A 20,319-nucleotide genomic window follows, 5' to 3' on the forward strand; every position below is an offset into this window, starting at 1 on the left:
CCGTTGCGTTAAAGATTGCACACCTGAAAATGGTCTCTCTTGAGGATTGTTCCAATAGTGAAAAGGGGGTTACCTTCGACCGAAGAATGCTTTCCGCGTCCGTCAAGCATAAAAAGTTAAAAATAGTTATCAGATGAATTTGTATCAAATTTATTTTAAGTATATGCAATTTTTAGTATGATATGAGGATGATTTTTAACAAAGTCAAGCCCCATTGACATTTGTGAAATTGTAGACGTTTTGATGTGGACGAGGACCCGTGTCAGGCTAGGCAAGGAGTCAACTCAGTTTAACACGTGTTCGCAAAGAGGACGGACGTGTTGCAAAAATCTTGCGCGTGTTCACATTGGCCTAGTACATGTACAACTGTACATATTGTATGTGTACATCGATTATGTATGGCCTAACGTTACTGTGTCGGCCATAAACAGTACCTGTACATACATCCCATTAGGACTGTTCTTATTTAAATTTTGTTTCTTCACTTGGATTTTGAGTATGGGGGGAACAAGCAAGGTGAAAGGAAGAAGAAGGTCGAAGAGAGGAAGTACGCGAGGAGAAAGGAAAGGTAGGAAATATTGCGCAATATTCTCATGCATGATTTTGTTGCGCAGGCTGTTACCCCCACCACCCACAGTCACCGTGATCATGGAGGAATAAAAACATCCTCCATGCCGTGATCGAGCCTAGGGTCAGGAGCTACACTTTGTCATGTTTTTCATACATGCATGCATGGAGAAATATTGTAAGCGTTTGTTGTCACGGTAGGTCTAGTTGATGTACACGTATGTAAGTTTTTATCATTTTAATTTTTACGATTGTCATGGATTGGTGTGTTGTTACATGTACATCAAAACTAGTTCCAGTAACCATGGAGGTAGGAAAAGACTAGGACTCTACAAATTACCTCTTTTAACATGTTTAACATTCAGACACGGCTGGCAACCATCCTGCAGTTGTGTTCAACTTGTGACTAAATTGGGCATATTATTGGGTCAGTACACCGGGCATGTCAGACATTTGGGCCGCTTAGAAAACCATCATATACATGTAAATGCAATGGTGATGAATGGTTTGCTTAGCTTGCGCATCCTGACATTATCGATAATTTCCCTAGTAATACTAGTTTGAATCGACAAGAGTGTTTCCGATTGAATAAGAAATTTCTCTCTTCATCATTCATGCTATTCTTCCGAAATGTATGTGAGTGAACATTGATGGGTGGGATGTTAACATGTTTAACTGTTTATACGAAACAACTTCCTAATCCATTTACAATTTTTCCCTAACGTTTGAATGGAACCGCCCCTTTGAAAGGTTTGACGTTTTGATTGAAGTTTTGATCGACATTTTTATTGCAAATGATGCCTGTAACATGTAATCTGATTATTATTTTATATTTCTGGTAATGACACCAAGGATTCCTCAAAAGCACCCTAGGCACTGTAGCTCGCAAGCCTGAAACCTGCAAGGAGACAATGAGAAGCAGTTACAGTTTTAGAGGTGGGAGGAAAACCCCAGCGGAATATTCTGGGTAAAACCCACGGAAATAGGTAGAGACTGAAAACCCAATCCACATGTGGACTGGGCCAGGATTCGAACATGGACCGCAGAGGTGAAAGGCGAGGAAAGATCCACTACGCCAACCCGACTCCCATGATGTTTGGAACACTGTTCCCTTTCAGCATCCATGTACTTTATGACAAAAAAAGTGGATTCTAAAACAAACATTCAGTGACATTGCTAGTTTTAAATGTCCCCAAATCAATATATATTTTTACATGGTCATGCTGGTTGGAATGGTAACAGCTGCAATGGTTGGACCATGTGCATTGTTGAACTACATTTATGCACACATTTATATGAAAACACTGAAGTAGGTAGCAACGACCTCTGTAAAGTGTTGGCTAAATGTTAAATAGTTTGGAGAATTCTCTAACAATGTTTAAAATTAAACTCAAATTCCAACCCTTAGTTGTCACCATAATTGGAATCTTTGATTCCCACTTTATCTTCAGTGTAAACATTAGTTTCAGGAATCTGAGGACTGTGATTGATGTCAGCTATTTTGAATAAAATCAATTAATTTGTACACAGCCTATGGAAGGTTCTAGGACTCTACCATCACCAGCCATGTGCAGATGTTAAAAGAGTTTCTAATACAACATCTGAACACAGTGAATCTCTGTGTTATTGGTTGTCATGGTTATGTAAGAGTTCCATATCTGGCCACCACAGTTTGTACTCATCATGTGACCAGACATAAATTCCAATTCACCTTGTATTTCTATTGAAGAAATGTCCGTTCTGCTTTGGAAAAACTGAAACTGTCAAAGGACAGGTTGTTCGTGTTATAGTGGTGGCTACAACTTTTAATTCTAGTGTTTAATAATTGATGGTGGTGGGATGTGGAAAAATGTCCAGAATGTCAAAAGAAACCGACTGTTAATTTTGGGATATTGTTATTGGCAGTGGACATGAATACTAAACAACACTGACCCAACTACATGTATTTTTGCTCTTTTATCTAGACACATGTACATGTATGTACAACAACAGTAAATGTGCAGTGAATTTCTCGAGGACTTTTACCTTGACAAATCTTAGTCTTGTTTCCAAATTTGCATGTTGTGACTTCGTATTCACAAGACAGGACTAGAAATTTTCCACGCTTTTCCTCTGAATTCCCTGAGGCCTAATACATGTACGTAATTGATTGATATGCAAGATTATACTGTACCATTGCACCTGATATCCAGATTAATTGAACCTGGCCTCAGGTATCAAAAAGCACACAAGAGTCCAAGATGAATATTATAAGTGTACAGACATTACAAATTTAAAATTTAAAAAGGATCATTCAGACACAAAGGAATGTTTGTACCGGTATCATACATGTACATAATGGTCTGTTCACTTTATGTCCATGTACATATACATGTGCTTGTTAGACAAATTTCTCAGTGTTCATAAAATGAATTAGGCTTTTAAAAGTTTATGTAATGTTTCACTCTACCATTTTAGTATAAAAATGCAAATTATTAATGTGATACATGTATGTGTATATTGTAACAAATCATATAACTCCTTCTTACAGGGCTGAAGGAATTGGCCAAGGAAACCAAGAAGCCTGGTCAAAGTAAGGAAGGTAGACGGAAAAGTAGTGATAAGGGGCAAGAGACAGGGGATGGACAGTCAAAGTACTCAGTACAGCAGCTGTTGGCCCAGGTGGGTATGCTGTTGAATCTTCAGTTGTTAGTTACTTAAGTTAACATATACTCTACATGTAGCATTAGAGACAGAAGACAAGTGTATACATGTGCTCAGTACAGCAGCTGTTGACCCAAATTAATTTTTTCAAAAATTCAAGTTAATGATGACACGCCTTGTTTTGCTTCCTTAGGCAACAGACTGCATGGATACATTTAACTTCGACCTGGCACAGAAATTTCTTCAGAGGGCATTGGAGATTGAGCCAGACAACCTGCAGGTATTAGAGGTCACTGGGAGTCTCTTGATTGAAGTTGGTGAACTTGAGAAGGCCAAACAAATATCCTTTTCAATATAAAAAGGGTCAAATTCATTTAACTTTTGAATTGGCTAGGACTGCTTTTATTTTGGGGAATTCTGCATACCCTGAATGACCTACAGGTGTACATGTATGTCTCTGCAATTTTGTCTTTCCTTAGCTTCTCATTTACTGCATGGGTAGAGCCATCGTCTTGTCCCCTGAGTCTGGCTATTCTAAGTACATGTACATGGGGCAACTATTTGAAGGTGAAGAGGCAGTGCAATATTTTGTGAAAGGAATCGAGCTGATGGAGAAAGAAAGAGAGAAACAAGACAAGCAGGTGATTTACATGTGTTATGATGTCTACGTAAATCGAAATAATATGATTGATTCAGTAACCATGGCAACAGTGCTTCTTGGTCATGTTGGTAAGAATTGCAGGTTTCCATTTTTGATGTTGGCTGTTTTGTTGTGAGATTTAAGAGGTCAGATTTTTAAGAAAACGTTTGCTAGAAAAGTTACAAAGTACATGTAAGGGGTTAAGGAAAAAGGAAAAGAGAATGTCTTGCAGACAGTTATGTTGATATCTTGCTTCTATCTATCAAGATTTGCTGGGATCTCCTGTTACAAGTTGAGGTCTTACTAAAAGTATTTTTACCTCTTCAAATTCTTCAGGGCAGATAAAATTGTTAGAATTCGAGTTGAATTCTCAGCCTTTAACTTGGCCTTATTTGTGAATGTCAGTTCTGTTGTAGTACAGTATGCACACTTGTAGGCCTGCATAGTTATGGAACATTTTACAGTGGGCTATGTTGGATGTGTATTGGTTGTCTCATACCAGGTGTTTATTCCCCCCATCTTACAAATTTACCACATTCTTAATCCAGCTCTTTTAGACCCTTCAGTTTATGTAACCTCTCAAGTTTGTTACATGTACATGCACTGGTACGGTACACTGAAGGGCTTATTCCCTGAGTGACAATTCTGGTTATTGTTGTTTTCGCAAGATTCTCCCAATGTTTGGTAGGACTTTGACGGCTTGAGGAACTGATTTGAAGAGATTTTTTTTTCTCTGCCACTGCTGACTGCAGCCTGAAGCAGCCTGTGCTGAGGAGGATTCACAAACTGATCCAGTAACCGATGGAGATATTGCTCGAGCTTATTGCTCCATGGCAGAAATTTATCTGACGGATTCATGGTACGAAACTTTGGGCAAATGATTGGACTGTTATTTGTACTGTAGGCATGCATATACTGTGTTGTGTCACAGTAACAGGTCAAGAACATGACTTCATTCTCAGCAATACCCATTGTCTGGGTTTCTGAAAATTAGGGAGGAGGTTGGGCTTATTATTTTTTGTTTCCAAGATGGCTGCCACTGCTACAGCTGTGTGTGTGTGCAGTTTTCAGTCATAACCATATACGGACATCCAAGGACATGTTTGAACTGGATATCACTTGGTCATCATCGGTAGAGTCCAGTTGACATTTTTGTGAATAGAAATATTAGAAAGGAAGCAGGTGGGGACACTTTGTATTTGTTTCTTTACTCTTCCCAAATATGCCGTAATATTACGTATTACCAATTTGTTGTATCACTCTTAGTTTTGCTGAAGATGCTGAGGAGAAGTGCAAAGAATGTATAGATAAGGCTATTGATACAGATAGTGACAGTGCTGAAGCCTACCAGGTCCTTGCTAGCTATTGGTTGAGCAAGGAAGACAAAGAGGTAGGGAACTAGACTGTAGCTTATTGACATGCTGCTTTGCTATTTTAACGCGATAAATGGAATTATTTTGGAAGTTTAAAATGCTGTTAGAAATCTGTGGTCTGTTCACATGCTACTATTTTGTGTCGGTATTCAACATTCCTCATCAATGAAGCTTTTCAATCTTATGTGTCTAACCTCATTCATTTTTTTTATTTGTCAGCAAGCTAAGAAGTCAATTGAGAAGAGTCTGTCGCTATGGCTTCCAAAAATGAAGGCCCTAGAAGAGGAAGAAGTGAACATGGAAGGTTCAAACTTTGATCCAGTCAATCCCTGCCCGTTAAACTACCAGAATCGGATTGGCACAGCTAAAATCTTGATGGAGCTGGAAATGAATGAAGTCAGTTCTCATTTTTGTGTCCCTATTAAGTTAAAGTGCAATTTATCCCAAAGGAAGCGCTTTAATTTGAATAAATTGTGAAAATGTACTTTTTTACTTCCTGTAAATGGAAGTAGTGGAAGCTCTTCACCAGATTATGTAAGATGATTTTTGTAAAGTGTAAATGCTCATATTGAGGCTTTTATTTTCTGAATGCTTAATGCATTTGGCTAAAATGGGTTTCACAAGGGAAAAAAGGTATCGTTTCATACAGATACTAATCATGTTTAGAAATATTGTTGTCCTCATTTTAGCAAGCAGAGGAGATCTTGGAAGGACTTCTTCAGGAAGATGATCAGGTTGTGCAAGTTTGGTATATGCTGGGCTTGATAAATGTGGAGAAAACTGGAGAGGATCATAAAGCACCTGCAAGATTCTTCTTGAACATGGCTAAAAAGGTATGGTTATTAAGGAACCAAATCCTAGTTTCCTCTTGGATTAAGAAGGGAGCATTTCTTTAGTCATAAATTAGCATAAATAGTGCCCGATTTGTACGGGGCATAGAATAGAAAAGGGGGAGTTACATTTTTGTCATAAGACAATATGATCTTCCATGCAATCAAAAGCATGGATGACTTTTTGAAAATCTTGACTGATCCCTTAGTCCAGTTCCCAGTGTGTACCATGTTGCAAATACAGCACATAGGCATGATTCATTTATGGGTATATCGCAGAGAAAGCAGACAATACAAGTATTGTGTTTATATGCTTTGTTGTGTGAGAAATCCCAAAACACTGGACTTAACACTGCACCTTGATTAGCATCACGAGTTTGTTACAGGCAGTTTCCTCCTGTTTTCTACACATAGTTGCATACCTGCCAACACATTTTTTATAAGCTCATAGGAAAACAAGCAGTCACTTGTGTAGTAAGTGCCCTTTGACAGCAAACACCCTTTTTTCGTCAGAACTCTTTTGTTCCTTGTACAGTAATTGGAATGTTGCTATATTTTTCAGTCTGAAAACTTAAAAATTAGGACTTTGTGGTGCCATCAGAATGATTGTGGTATAAGGTAAAGAAATATTGTTTTCTCTGTTGTTTTCTTTCATGCAGCTGTATCAGAAGATCAAGTGTGATGATGAACAGGTTCTTCTACACACAGAGGAACTTCTAGCTCTCCTTGGACCTGGGGAGGGGCTAGATGAATCTTGGCTTAGGCATCGAGGGGAGTCATCAGAGAGTGACGATACTGAGGAAGATGTACTGAGCACAGATGATGAGAAAGAACAGACTGGGGAAACAGTTACAGATGGAGAAAAGAAAGGGATTGGAGAAAAAGAAGAAAAAATGGAGCACTAAGGAGTACAATAGAAAATATGAGAAGCTCAGGTTTTTGTCAACCCACTCTGTCCTCCATCTTTCCATTTGTTCTCCTATTAGTGTCTTAACTGTTCTCACTGCTGTGTACAGTGACATTTACAGCTAATTTATTTTTAGTGACAACTATTCCTACATACATGTATCATTCAGTAATACGGAAATTGTGACATCAGAAGAATTGTCTGATGGCCTGGCATAGTCATGGCAGATACATTCATCAATGCTTGGAGCGCTGTCAAGATAGTATGCAACCAAAGTAATGCAAGATTTTTTAATATTTTTCAAACATTTATGTGGGAGATCAGCAGTGTTTACAAGTGCATGTTGCTGTCATCGTTATAGTTCCACGTTTTAAGTTCATTGCCACAGATTATGCACTAAGGATCCCCTCACTTTATCTGTTGTTGGTGGATGTCAATATTTATACATATGTATAGATGTTCTTAAAATTTATTGCTTTGTACAAAAGCTGTATACATTTGTATTTATGGCAGTGTGCAGGTATGGCTCCTAACATGCCCAAGTTCAAAAAAGTAGGTTCCGTTATGTTAATTATGAAGCAATGATGATATTCATAATTATGACAGAGTAAATAGGTCCTCACAGAATACAGGAGGTAATAGTAAGTGTTGCAGTGCATTTTCTGTATTGGTAGGACTGTCTCTTTCTGAAATGGTGGATGGGTGCCAAATTCTTGTGGAGATAGTAGGCTTTAAATACCACAATGTCGTCTTGGAATATTTTGATACATGTAGGTTCACCATTCATTTTTTGAATGATTGACTTGTTTTGTGAAAGACTCGTTTTGAAAATAAGACACACTTGAATTCAACTGGCAGGAACTGGAGACATTTTTGGCTCACAAAAAGGCATCAAGTTTAACCATTTTGAAAATTAACTCTGCAAGATTTCAGTTCTCTATGGATTTAATATGGAGACTGCTTTTTATACATACATGTATGCCTTTCGTTACATTTTACCCAAGAATTGTAAACACAAGCTGGTATATGTATAAAAGAAATGTGTAATGCTTTGTTTCACCAAATAAAACCCTGAACATGACATGTATATGTAAGATTTCACTAAATCAGGATGCTCTTAAAGAGAACCTTTACAATGAAAGAGGAATAAATATACAAAAATAAGTGTTTGCCCTGTCATCGGCAGATTTGGGCTTTAGATTACTTGCTAAGAACAGCAATATCCCTATGGCGTGGTGCTACTGGAAACCTTTTACTTGCTATCTTCACTATAAAAAGCTTTCAATGTCCTCACTATTTTGCACAAAAAAAACCTGTATTGTTCTCTGTGAAATACTATTGCATGTCAAGTGTGCCGTTAAGTACTTAGATTAAGCTTATCAATACAAAGAACTGGTCAAAATGAGGTTTCGGATAAATCCCGTTTTCCAACTTGCTACATGTACATGAACTTTTAAAAAATAGTGAATCATACTCCATTGTTGATATTCCACAATTACAAAGTAGACTCTTTCTGAAAGGAATCAAATGAAATATGGTACAATTTATATTATCAGTGGAGTGATTGACAAAATTGTGCACCCCAACATTCTTCTCCAAAAGGCCTGTTTGCAGGTTGCAGGTTTAGCCAGGTAGCTACTGCACTTTGAAGTTGCCAGTTATCCGGCAAGCGAAATTGATGATAGTTGACAAACTTAAGAAATCAAAGTGACAATGTGCAATCCATCTCATTCAGTTATCAGAGCATAAACAATATGCAGAGCAATTCAGGGCCATATGTGATCATTATGTGAAAGAGTTGCAAAATATCAAGGCAAGTTCAAGTGACAACTAAATAACTATAATTCGATTAACACGGCCCAAACAATGGATGGTTTGGACTACCTAGTCGACCATTTGGGACCAGGCCCCAGTGACACCGCTGGTTATCAATAACCGATTTCATTTATTACAGAGGGAACCTTGCCCTAAACTTTCTGTCTAGTCGTTTGGTTCCACTGATTTGAGCCCTCTCGTGACAGTTTAACTACAATGTAAACTTCTTTTTTCAAGGGAGAACTTCATTAGTCCTGAATTACAGGGGCAGAGTTATACATGGGAGGAGTATTTGTCACTGATAATTTGTGTGAGTTATCATAGCTACATGATATACATGTATGCAGCAGAGACATATTAAACCTGACCTGGCTATATGCACCTAGATCTTTGATCTTTACACCCTGTGTTCCACTTCTTGGAGCATGATGTCCAATTGCTCAATAATCCATGTTACTGAAGGCCTCTCTATGACTTCTACGACCAGAATAGAGGATATGAGTTCGTGGAGGGCAGTCGAGTACCTGGAGAAAATGAATGGTCAATGCTAAATCTGCTTTGTTCATTGTTATGTCTCCAACCCAGAGCGTTTGTACCCTGGAAGCTTACGAGATAAATGTACAAGAGATACATTTGCAAATTAGAAAATGTAGTATCATTTGTAACAGAAGTGAGATTATAGGAGAGTCTAATAATCATCTATTAGACATTGAGGGGTCATCTATGTTGGGCCTCATCAGTCAGATAATGGTAGAGTCTAATAGTCATCTATTAGACACTGGGGGTAATCTATGTTGGGCCTCGCAAGTCAGATAATGGTAGAGTCTAATAATCATCTGTTAGACACTGAGGGGCCTTCTATGTTGGGCCTCCCCAGTCAGATAATGGTAGAGTCTAATAATCATCTATTAGACATTGAGGGGTCATCTATGTTGGGCCTCATCAGTCAGATAATGGTAGAGTCTAATAGTCATCTATTAGACATTGACGGGTCATCTATGTTGGGCCTCATCAGTAAGATAATGGTAGAGTCTAATAGTCATCTATTAGACACTGGGGGTCATATATGTTGGGCCTCACAAGTCAGATAATGGTAGAGTCTAATAATCATCTGTTAGACACTGAGGGGCCGTCTATGTTGGGCCTCCCCAGTCAGATAATGGTAGAGTCTAATAGTCATCTATTAGACACTGGGGGTCATCTATGTTGGGCCTCACAAGTCAGATAATGGTAGAGTCTAATAATCATCTGTTAGACACTGAGGGGCCGTCTATGTTGGGCCTCCCCAGTCAGATAATGGTAGAGTCTAATAATCATCTATTAGACATTGAGGGGTCATCTTTGTTGGTCCTCAGTTATTCCTGCACTTCCATGCTTGAGATCATTGATCCCCCTTCACAGAGTTACCCATTGTTGTTTGAATGCCTAGGGTTTGTTGCTCTGTAAGGAAGCTCTTACCTTGAGTTGCCTGGAAACTTGAAGTTGCGTCCAAGAACAGCTAGATGCAAACTGTCCCCTCGTTGATACACAGGCTCAAATGGAGACTGCTGGAAAGCCATGTTATATAGTGTACATCCTAACGACTGAAAATAAATGGATGAAGCACAAGTTAGAAATGTTCTAGTGCAAAGTTATTCTTTGTTAACCAAACAACATCGGAAATAACTTTTATTTACCACAGATCAACTTGAACCTGTAGTTTAAATTCTTTGTACATATATTAAAATTGCTTGCTTTGTCACTTAGTTTTTCAACAGTTCATATCTGGCTTTAAACTTGCAAAGACATGGGGCTGAACGAGGAACCTGATAACATTGATAGATTCCTTTTAGGAGCTCATCATTCCCACTTTATGTAAGTACATGTAGTTTGTGCTAGTGGATAATGTGCATAGGGCTTCATGAGAAGTACTTACCCAAACATCCACCTTCTCATCAATGATGGTGTGGCTTTCAACATGAAAGAGCTCTGGTGCTCGGAACAACATGCTACACTTCTCAGCAGCAAGATCCTGATTGGAAATTACATCAAAGAAAATTGCTTTTCATGAAAGATCAACAGACATGTACATGTAGGTTTTTAGGTATACATTTATGTTACGATGAATGACATGGAAGTTTTAAGTGTTCATAATCAGTGATGAAACAAAACATCTTGTAATATGCAAACAAGGCGTGTGCCGGGTCAAAGTACTGAGGTACCCACCCGTCAATATAAAAACTCGGTTCCATTTATCAGATGGGGTACCTGTACAAAAAGTCAGTGTTGTAGTCGAGTACTTTTTTCCGAGTACCAAGTACTGCCGAGTACTTTGGCTTCCGAGTACAAAGAAAGGGCGAGTACTTTGCCAGCCAAGTACAAGTACTGGCTTCCGAGTACAAGTACATTGTACTTCCGAATACGAGTACAAGTACTTCTAATTCAAAAGTAGTTTTATCTTATTTAAAGACTCATAAGACCTGCCACTGTGTAAAAGAAACACCGAATGCAGATGGCATGGCTACAAGAACAAGTGATCTGGCTGGCAATGTCAAGGTCACTACACGTGCGTTGCAGCAGTTGACACAATGTGCACAGCGCGGCGAAGTCTATTTTCCAGACTCAATTATTCACATGCCTGTGATTTTCTGTATGCTGGGTTCGTTGTTAAAATTTTCGGGTCCAGGTACCAGACTACCAATGCCCAAGTAAATCGCGGAACCATTCTGGAGTACTACAATATAATTTGCGTACGTGATTGGTTAAGTACGCGCACAGACGGCGAATGGGTCGTATGCCTTAATGGTCCCACATTCGGCCTTCTCTTTGTCAGAACCGTATCGAATATTGGGTCATTGCAGTCGATATTTTTGTACCTTATTTTAACGGCCGTGCGTGGTAAGTTAACTTAAAGGATTTTTTCATCGTGTATTGCTAATCGAGTACGAGTACTTTGAAGCTCGAGTACAATTTTTGGATGTCGAGTTCCGAGTATTTTGTAGCCCGAGTACAAGAACTGTAGTTCGAGTACGAGTACTTGGACGTCCGGATACAAGTACGAGTATTCTGAAAATGGTACTCGAGTAGTACTCGAGTACGAGTACCGAGTACAAGTACTACAACACTGCAAAAAGTCCACATATAACATGTACGTGAACTTGAATAATGAAGGGGAGAATTGATGAAAAATAAATGTGCCAATGAAAAACCCATTCCTGCTCTTACATTTCTGGTTGAGAAATCGACGGAGCTGCTTTTGTTTCAAATGGAAGGTACCGGTAAGGGAGATTCCCCACCAACATTTAGAACAATGTGCTGCTTTTTATGTACATGTATGATAAAGAAGCACTGTTTTGGGCACATGGTCCACTGGGATTGAGCACAATTCCATTTGTATAGTTTAAGGGTACCCAGCAGTGTGGTATTCAAGTCCGCCATCCGAGTCCCTCCTCAAGTCTCTCGACAAGGCCAGTCATAATTTTGCCCTAACAATGACAAAAAAATAATGTTGTCGCAGCTCATTTGAAAAGCTTGAGAATTAACTTAACCCAAATGACTTGTGATGGACTTACAGAGACTTACGTGTTGGATTCAGATACAACCCTGGTACCTGGGTACTCAATATCGAACAAAAATGGGTACTTGGGTTTCCTTAAATACCCATAAACACACACCCCTGAAGCAAACAGAGGAAATGCCATAACAAATGGGTTCCTTATTTGTATTGTCAAGCCAAAGCGCAGGTCACTCTTGATGAATTGTCTATAGTGTTATGGCATTTTTGTCTTTTTGTACATACATGCAGTGCTCATTTTTATCTACATGTACATTTTCCATCTCTTCCCAATCAAACTACTGTACTTGTATGGCAGTGTCCGAAACAGGCGAGCTATGGCTAGGTCTATTGTCTGTGTGTCTCCACGCATTTCCATGAAGTAAAGACCTATATAGCCATACACAGCAGATTCTGATGTAGCCTACATGTATGTTCATTCAATAAGTCAATCATATGTGTACCTGTACAGCAAGGGCCTCTGATCGACCTTTAACCTCAAGTCTGGCTGGTGCCATGGAACCAAAATCCATGATGACAGGTGTTCCATTGTCTGATAGAAGTACATTCCCAGGCTTCAGATCCCTGAATGATTGAATACATGTACATGACTTGTGACAAAGATCAAAATTGTGAAGACGCAGACTGACAAAATGTGCAAGAACTTACCTTTTTAAACACATTTTTACACATAAGAACGTAAGTTATGTGCAGTCCAATTAAATAAAAAAGAGAAACAATGCAAAGATGCACAAGTAAACTTGACAATTATTCACACATGCATACGGTGCTGTCAGTATGCATGCGGTGTTGTCAATATGTATGCGGTGTTGTCAGTATGCATGCGGTGTTGTCAGTATGCATGCGGTGTTGTCAGTATGCATGCGGTGTTGTCAGTATGCATGCGGTGTTGTCAGTATGCATGCGGTGTTGTCAGTATGCATGCGGTGTTGTCAGTATGCATGCAGTGGTGTCAGTATACAGTACATATAAAGTCGTGTGCATTATTGTAAGCCAATATTCAATTGTCAATTGATCTTTTTTGTCTTAACGGCTGTGCATAAGTTCCATGGATGTGTACAGAACTGCTCCATATGCTATGTACATGTACAAAGGCTGAAGGAGAGTCTGAAAATTCATCATTTCATCTGTACCGGTACAACTGCACGTACATACTTGATTGCTAGCCCCTTATATACATTTACATGTACCTGTGTGCAAGGGGAACTGGTGATGCATGGTGTAGTGCCTTGACTCCATCACATATTGCTCTAAAGAGTCTGAGTAGTCGGGGCTCTGGTATTTGCTCACCTCTGTGAGCTAGTCTGTCTAACTCCTCTTGTAATGTGCCTCTCTGTATATTACAAGAAAACAGACAGATTTTCTAGATTTTTTTTACATATATGGGGTAGCTATGACCACATTTTGCGAGACTTGTGATCAGATTCTCTCATCAGAACACTTGTGGCATGTACATGTAGTCATGCATACCCCATTCTGCTTGTGAACAGGAAATCACAAAAACCTTAGCAAAATCACAATCAAGAAGTGCCACTTACTCTGAAGAATGGCAAGACAAGCAAAACTTCTGTGACACCTGCAGACTGACCAGTAACCTTCCATGCCGCCAGTGATATAAGATTTGGGTGATGTACTCTACGATGATACTCTGCCTCCTCTTTCGCTAATTTCTGCTCATTTTGTGAGTGGCACTGGATTCGCTTCAGTGCAAACCTCTTACCCGTGTCATTTTCCTCAAGAAGATCAACAACACTGAAGCCTCTGAAAGATTGGAAGTTGAACAAACTGTGCCTCATAAACATTCACTTAAAAAAGACTATAAATCCCCTGCCCTTTGATGGTTGACTACAGTGTATATGCAAGGGCGTAAATCCCGGTGGATGGGGGGTATATATCCTCCCGCTTTTTTTTGGAGGGGAGTTGACTGTTAAATCATCCCTCTTCCTCTTTTGTGGTGAGCAAAAACTTACATGTAAAGTGGATTGTGAAGAACGTTTCAGACTTCCAAAGACTAAAATGTATTTAATATTACTCAAAAAGGGAAAACAATTTTTAAAAGCCATAAACATGCCCTTCTGACACATATTACAGAACTTTTCAAATTTTCATGCCTGGGCAAGTCAACCCCCACCTTTCCCCATCCCTCCCAATTTCGACAGAGATTTACACCACTGATTGTACGTGAAGGTTACATTCTTGCAATGTAAAAAGCAGGTTTTTCACTGGATCACGTACATGTACACGTAGGCCTACCTACCTGTCAATCAATCAAATAACAATACATGTATGTAGCCATTCTTTTGGGACATTGATTGTTGCCTGACTCTGGACATTCTTTTCATCAGGGAATTAAATTTCACAAGCTCTGGAAGGTTCTAAATTCAGATTTCTTTTTGTTGTTTTTACATAATATATTTATATTCTGTTGACCACGCCATGCCCACATTCTTTGGCTACAGATGGAAAGTGTAACTTTTTAATCGGACGTGCCACAAACTTGTTAACAGTACTTTCAATTTCAATGTTCAAATCACCTTTTTCATTTTTATGTCTTTCCATCTTACAAAATAGAAATAAGCCTGGCCTGCTTTGAAAAGCGAAACAAAAAACAACAGACACTAAGTTTACATTATTTCTTGTAATTTTCATGACTTTGAATCAGAAAGGTCCACTGGAAAGGTCACTGTGCAGAATTTTGACGCAAATTAATTGGTCAAATGTGCACAAATGCAATGTGTTGAATGTGATCAGCCAAGTGTGCAAGGGTAAAAACAGGTTATGTTTATGGAAGCTGAATAAACCATTACATTTACACATGTACATTATGTAGCATGGCATGTCCGTTCTCTAGGTAAGGCACATGTGCAGTCACTTGGACTGATTGGCAATATTCATCTGGTTCGTACATGTAAGTGTGACGTCACTTCAGTTTAAACCATGCCCACTGCACATGCACTGCACATATGCATTGATCGCCGTTTACATGGAACCAGAAGTTAACACACAACTTCAGTGATTGTCCAATGAGAGCCTGCAAATCGTTTGTGATGAAGTGACTTACGAACCGGATAAATGGATGATACAATAAAAGTACATGTATTCATTTCAGTATAAGCCATTGAGGCAAAATATCGATAAGATAAGTTGAGGGTACTTATTCCATGCTAATTTACAAATTTTGGTAATTGTTTTCATTTGATGTTGATTGAATGTCATTTTAAATTAATATTTAATGAGGTCTGGTAACCCAAAGAATGAACAATGCAACATTGGTCCCAAACCTACATACATGTACGTGACATGTACATACATGTACATGTAGAATGGGACCAAGTTGACTTTAAACAACTTGTTTACTGAAACTGCTTATGTTATCTTACCCTTCTCCAAGTCGTCTCAACACATTGAAGCGTCTTCCATCAAATTCAATACATTCTCTTGTGCAGTTACAGCCCATTTTGTATGATGTCACAAGTAATTCAGTTTGGCATGTTTGGCCACAGGTCCAAAACATCTGCTTTAGAATGTCTCTGAAAATGACATTTAAAAGAAAAATTGACCCTCTGCCATGTCTGCACAAATGACATAAGCCTTATTAAACATTGCACCTTTTTCTTTCCCACAGTAAAAATCACCCATGCAGTATTTACGATAATGTGCAACCATGGTGGTAGTGGTACAAATCCACATGCAAAGGGCAGCCCTTGTTAACTCAATTTGTTCTTGCAATTAACCTACAGTGTACAGTCTGAGAGTATGTTCATTTTTCTAAGCATAAAATTTAAAAATGAATACAATCTCACCAGTATAAAGTGCAAGATCGCGTAAAATAGTAACTTTTAATTTTTTTTTATGAAATAGGCCTCGGCCCCTCCCCCTACTGGTTGCAGTCAACATTTACTAACCAGCCTCACCTACACCATACACCTGTACATGTCATACATAACATGTATGATGTACATGTTCATAGCCTAGGCCTAGATCAGTTCTGGTTAGGCGCTAGCTCAATTGAGTGGAGGGTTAGTATTCCTCTTGGACGGGATCGTCATATCCTACGGTACTCGGGGCCTATGGTAACTACGATCCCGTCCAAAATCGAAAAAAGAGGAATAGGCCTATTAACGCTCCACTCGTAAGGCGCTAGGCCTGTACGAATCATGGACTTCATTTCCTTAAAAGCAAAGAAAACAAGCAAGGAAGAAATAAAAGGAAAACGTATACCTTGCAGTACCTTTTCTCGACACCCTTTTTTTTAAGTTTAGCGCACGCAGGGCGACAGGGCGAAGATACATTTATCGTGCATGTCGTGTAACTCTGCAGGTTGCATGCTAAAAAAATGGTGAAGGGCGCCGCTTACGTTGGTCATGGGAAAAGGCATGTTACAATTATTTGGTACAACACAAGCATTGCACCAAGAAAAACTCCTCAAAACTCATTCCAAATAACTAATTACTAATCAGAAATAACGATTTAAGATTCGTTATAACAAATTACTAATTTCACAAGTTTCTCAGGCTTTCGAGAACTGAAGCACATGAGATTAATATGCCCGTTTATGATTTTTCATGTTCTGCTCAAATTTCTGATTACTTTTGAAGATACGGTCAATTTTTTCTAGAAGGTCACCCTTATAATGTAATCGTGAACCCCTCACCAATTAGAAATATTGTAGGCCCTCCACTTTCCGAAAAATAGACCGTTTTCAGGCACCAATTTCTTCCAATTAGCACTCAGACACAAGTTGGAATTCCTTTTGGTCGCCTAAACTAGTCTTTTCTACAAATTTTCAAGTTAATAACCACAAAAATGCTCTATTTCGTTGAGAATTTGAGCACATAAAAAGTGTGCAAGCCGAGTTTAATTTTCAGCCTATTTACTAGCCTGCAACCGTATTTGTTGCAGTATAGTGGCGATTCAAGTTCTCACAGCCGAATCTGTATCACATTTGAATGTTCGGTTTTCCACACCAAACAGAGACATATCATGGCCATTGGAATCACAGATGATTTGCATTGCACCAAATACACGCCCATGGAAAACCTTTTGTGTCAGTTTTATCTTGGTTAGCCACGCGAATTCTTTTATTCGCCTTTCCTTGAAGATACCCCCACATATTAATTTTAAAAATGCGCTTAGTTCTGAATGTAGCCGCCCACCTTTATCCAAAATAGGCAGGACGGGGTTAGTTTTTTGTAAGAATAGGGCCTACCCCGAACTGGAAACTACACCAGCCCCAAATTCGTGAGTCACAAAAATATCTTTATGATCCCTCCTGAAATGATATCGCATGTCGTATTTTAAAAATAAGTGGAATCGCAAAATAACAATGAGCTACCTTTCACGCAGAAATCCATTGACTTAGTGGAAGCACCCTAGATGCACATGCCTCGAATCACATGGGAATCAACGCAAAACAGCGCCATCTGGAGGCTGAAGTAATTCGTTATTTCGAATTAGTAATTCGTTATTTCGAATTAGTTATTTGTTATTTCGAATTAGTAATTCGTTACTTCGAATGAGCTTTCGTTAAAACGAATAAGTATCAGGCTGAAAAAAAATATACCTCATTGGAACGATTGGGCTTTCGTACTTTTACCGTCTGCTGAGAAACAAACAGAGGTGAGAGAAGTTGTTCGAAGAAAGCGTGTGTAAAGCTGTTGCTGATTTTTCTGACCGGTACAGGCGTATACAGAACTTCGGGCGATACTGTTGACTATTGTAACTACTCTTTTATTTTTAATTACAAAAATTGGCCAGGGCCTAAATATGGAAAGCTTAATTGTAACGTGCAAAACCTTCGAAATTTAAGTAGGCCCATTGGTACCCATCCCATCCCTCCGTAATACTTTTATAAAACCCGTCTGGCACAACCGATAGCATTATAACCATAGTCTACAACCAGATGTTTTGTGATTTCAGAATATCTAAAGTAATCAATACCTACCTGTACGTAAATATCTAATCTGCTAATTGACTGAAATTCTAAACAGTAACACTTTTGAATGACTAAACTCGTAAATGACTTAGGTTTCAGATAATCTATTTACCAAGGAATTCAGTAAATAGGGTATTTTGACTCCCGTGAGCTTTGACCTTTGAACTTTCAGGAAAGGTGTAGCAACTCTTTGTTTGCCTTATGTCAAAGTTTAAGGGTCATAGGTCAACGGGTCATGGAGTTATGGCCTTTCCCCCGAGGGCCATTTTTTGGGTGACCCCTTGAAAAATCACTGAAAATCACTCGCAATCCAGGTTTGGATGTATTTTGCATCCGAATCAGGCCACAGTCTACCTTTTGGGACCAAAAAAATTTCTTATGTTTTTCTTTATTGTTTAAAAAATTAACCAGAAGTGACGTCATAACCTTGATATTGCACGAGATACGAGGATGGAGTCTGAGAGAAAGTTGTTCGCCTTGAGGTACGCTTTCGAATTGTGCCACTTTGTATCCTGTGAGGTGCTCCCTTTAGGCTGGGTATAGATAAGAGCCAGAGGGTATGTGTATTAATGCATGGGGCCTTTGCGCCATTTTTCCCCGAAGTATAAAGTTTGTAAAACTGCGACCCCAAGGGGAACCAAATTTATACGAATGGAGGAGTGTCTGCTTGTGATCGTTATGACGTCTCATGTTTATTTTTGTAGTTGTTATAAGGAATTTTCCTGTGCCCAGTTTCCGGACATGTACAAAATATATGGTGTCACGGTGTACGAAAGGCATGGGGATTTGCCCCAAAAATTAAAGTACCATTCGGGAAAAGTCCCTTTTTGACCTATCAGAAAATGATCAGTAGCCTGTATTACGTGTAAAAACGCATGTTCTGTATAACCCTTTTGGGCTAAATTACCTCTAAAGTTAGGGCGAAGGGGTAAGAGTTAAGGGTCAAAAGTTAAGGAGCTAGGTTTTTTCCGACAGTGTGCTCCACTTTTCTTATCATACAGAAAAAACCTGTCAATCATATTCTGCCCGACTCTGCATGTTAGGAATCAAAGAAATAGAAGACGTCAGTGTGGGGAAATCAGAAGGGGTAAGAAGTATCATCCTGGGCGAATGGTTAAATGTGACCCAATTTTTGGCATGCCGTATTAACTTGAAGCGAGGCAGTTGCGCCCCGTCCCCACTGTGTTGCATCTAAGGGTCACGGGATGTGAAACGTGCAGGGAAAAGACCCGTCAATCACTTTCAGCCTCACTCTGGACCCTAGCAAACATACAAAATTCAAGACCTAAATATGCAAAAGTGAGAAAAAGGCACGGATTATTCTCCGGATGAAAGGGTTAAATAAGCCCCACTTCTTTTCTAACCACGACCCAATACGTCGACCAAGGGCCTGTTTCTATGGGACCGCGCATGTACAAATAGGCCCCCGGTTAGGGTTAGGGTTAGGGTTAGGGTTAGGGTTAGGGTTGTTAGGGTTGTTAGGGTTAGGGTTAGGGTTAGGGTTAGGGTTAGGGTTAGGGTTAGAAGGGGTGTCCCCGTTCGGTGACCTTGAATAACTTTTGATTCCTATGACCTTTCACCTTGAAACTTACAGGAAAGATAGCACAACTCTTTATCCACCATTTGTTAAAGTTTGAGAGTCATAGGTCGAAGGGTCATGGAGTTATAGCCTTTCTCCCGAGGGCACTGTTTTTTTTGGTGACCCCTTGAAAAATTACTGAAAATGACTCGCGATCCAGGTTTGGATGCATTTTGCATCCGAATCAAGCCACGGGCTATCTTTTGGGACCAAAAAAATTTCTTATGTTTTTCTTTATTTTTAAAAAGATTGACCGGAAGTGACGTCATAACTTTGGTGTTGTACGAGATACGAGGCTGAAGTCTGAGAGAAAGTTGTTCGCCTTGAGATACTCTATCGAATGGTGCCACTTGATATCCTGTAGGGTTTTCCCTTTAGGCTGGGTTATAGAGTGGAGGCATAGGGTATGTGTATTAATGCAAAGGGCCTTAGTGCCAGTTTTCCAAGTATAAGTTTGTACACAACCAATGGGGAAGA

The 20,319-nt window shown here is 39.2% G+C and overlaps 2 protein-coding genes across 4 annotated transcripts; one reads left to right on the forward strand and one right to left on the reverse strand.

The window, feature by feature from the left end:
- Window positions 1-234: 234 nt before the first annotated feature.
- Window positions 235-9,160, forward strand: LOC110973476 (uncharacterized). Its single transcript, XM_022224322.2, has 9 exons — window positions 235-568; window positions 3,098-3,228; window positions 3,404-3,550; window positions 3,702-3,851; window positions 4,603-4,709; window positions 5,117-5,240; window positions 5,443-5,619; window positions 5,913-6,056; window positions 6,713-9,160. The coding sequence occupies exons 1-9, from the start codon at window positions 244-246 to the stop codon at window positions 6,956-6,958; spliced, it is 1,551 nt and encodes a 516-aa protein (XP_022080014.2). The 5' UTR covers window positions 235-243; the 3' UTR covers window positions 6,959-9,160.
- LOC110973477 (serine/threonine-protein kinase 16-like) lies at window positions 7,874-16,687 on the reverse strand. Of its 3 annotated transcripts, none has more exons than XM_087148023.1 (8): window positions 16,560-16,687; window positions 15,709-15,858; window positions 13,867-14,089; window positions 13,519-13,691; window positions 12,772-12,892; window positions 10,691-10,786; window positions 10,234-10,358; window positions 7,874-9,299 (listed from the first exon to the last, which is right to left on the reverse strand). In XM_087148023.1, the coding sequence occupies exons 2-8, from the start codon at window positions 15,840-15,842 to the stop codon at window positions 9,173-9,175; spliced, it is 999 nt and encodes a 332-aa protein (XP_087004149.1). In that variant the 5' UTR covers window positions 15,843-15,858; window positions 16,560-16,687; the 3' UTR covers window positions 7,874-9,172. The 3 variants fall into 3 exon arrangements, with proteins under 3 accessions (XP_087004149.1, XP_022080016.1, XP_087004148.1); XM_022224324.2 differs by having other exon boundaries at window positions 13,519-13,661; window positions 16,550-16,687; XM_087148022.1 differs by having other exon boundaries at window positions 16,550-16,687.
- Window positions 16,688-20,319: the final 3,632 nt, after the last annotated feature.

This window comes from Acanthaster planci, linkage group LG17 (genome assembly GCF_054643075.1).
Source record: "Acanthaster planci isolate LZ-2023a linkage group LG17, COTS_SCS, whole genome shotgun sequence".
NCBI lineage: Eukaryota > Metazoa > Echinodermata > Asteroidea > Valvatida > Acanthasteridae > Acanthaster > Acanthaster planci.

Coding starts and splice junctions, on each gene's coding strand:
- LOC110973476 (XM_022224322.2), top strand. CDS start 244: ATGTGGACGAGGACCCGTGTCAGGCTAGGCAAGGAGTCAACTCAGTTT. Junction 569..3,097: donor TACGCGAGGAGAAAGGAAAG/GTAGGAAATATT, acceptor TCCTTCTTACAG/GGCTGAAGGAATTGGCCAAG. Junction 3,551..3,701: donor AACTTGAGAAGGCCAAACAA/ATATCCTTTTCA, acceptor CTTCTCATTTAC/TGCATGGGTAGAGCCATCGT.
- LOC110973477 (XM_087148022.1), bottom strand. CDS start 16,620: ATGTATCTTCGCCCTGTCGCCCTGCGTGCGCTAAACTTAAAAAAAAGG. Junction 14,090..15,708: donor TTGAGACGACTTGGAGAAGG/GTAAGATAACAT, acceptor CCAATCTTTCAG/AGGCTTCAGTGTTGTTGATC. Junction 10,359..10,690: donor ATGAGAAGGTGGATGTTTGG/GTAAGTACTTCT, acceptor ATTTATTTTCAG/TCGTTAGGATGTACACTATA.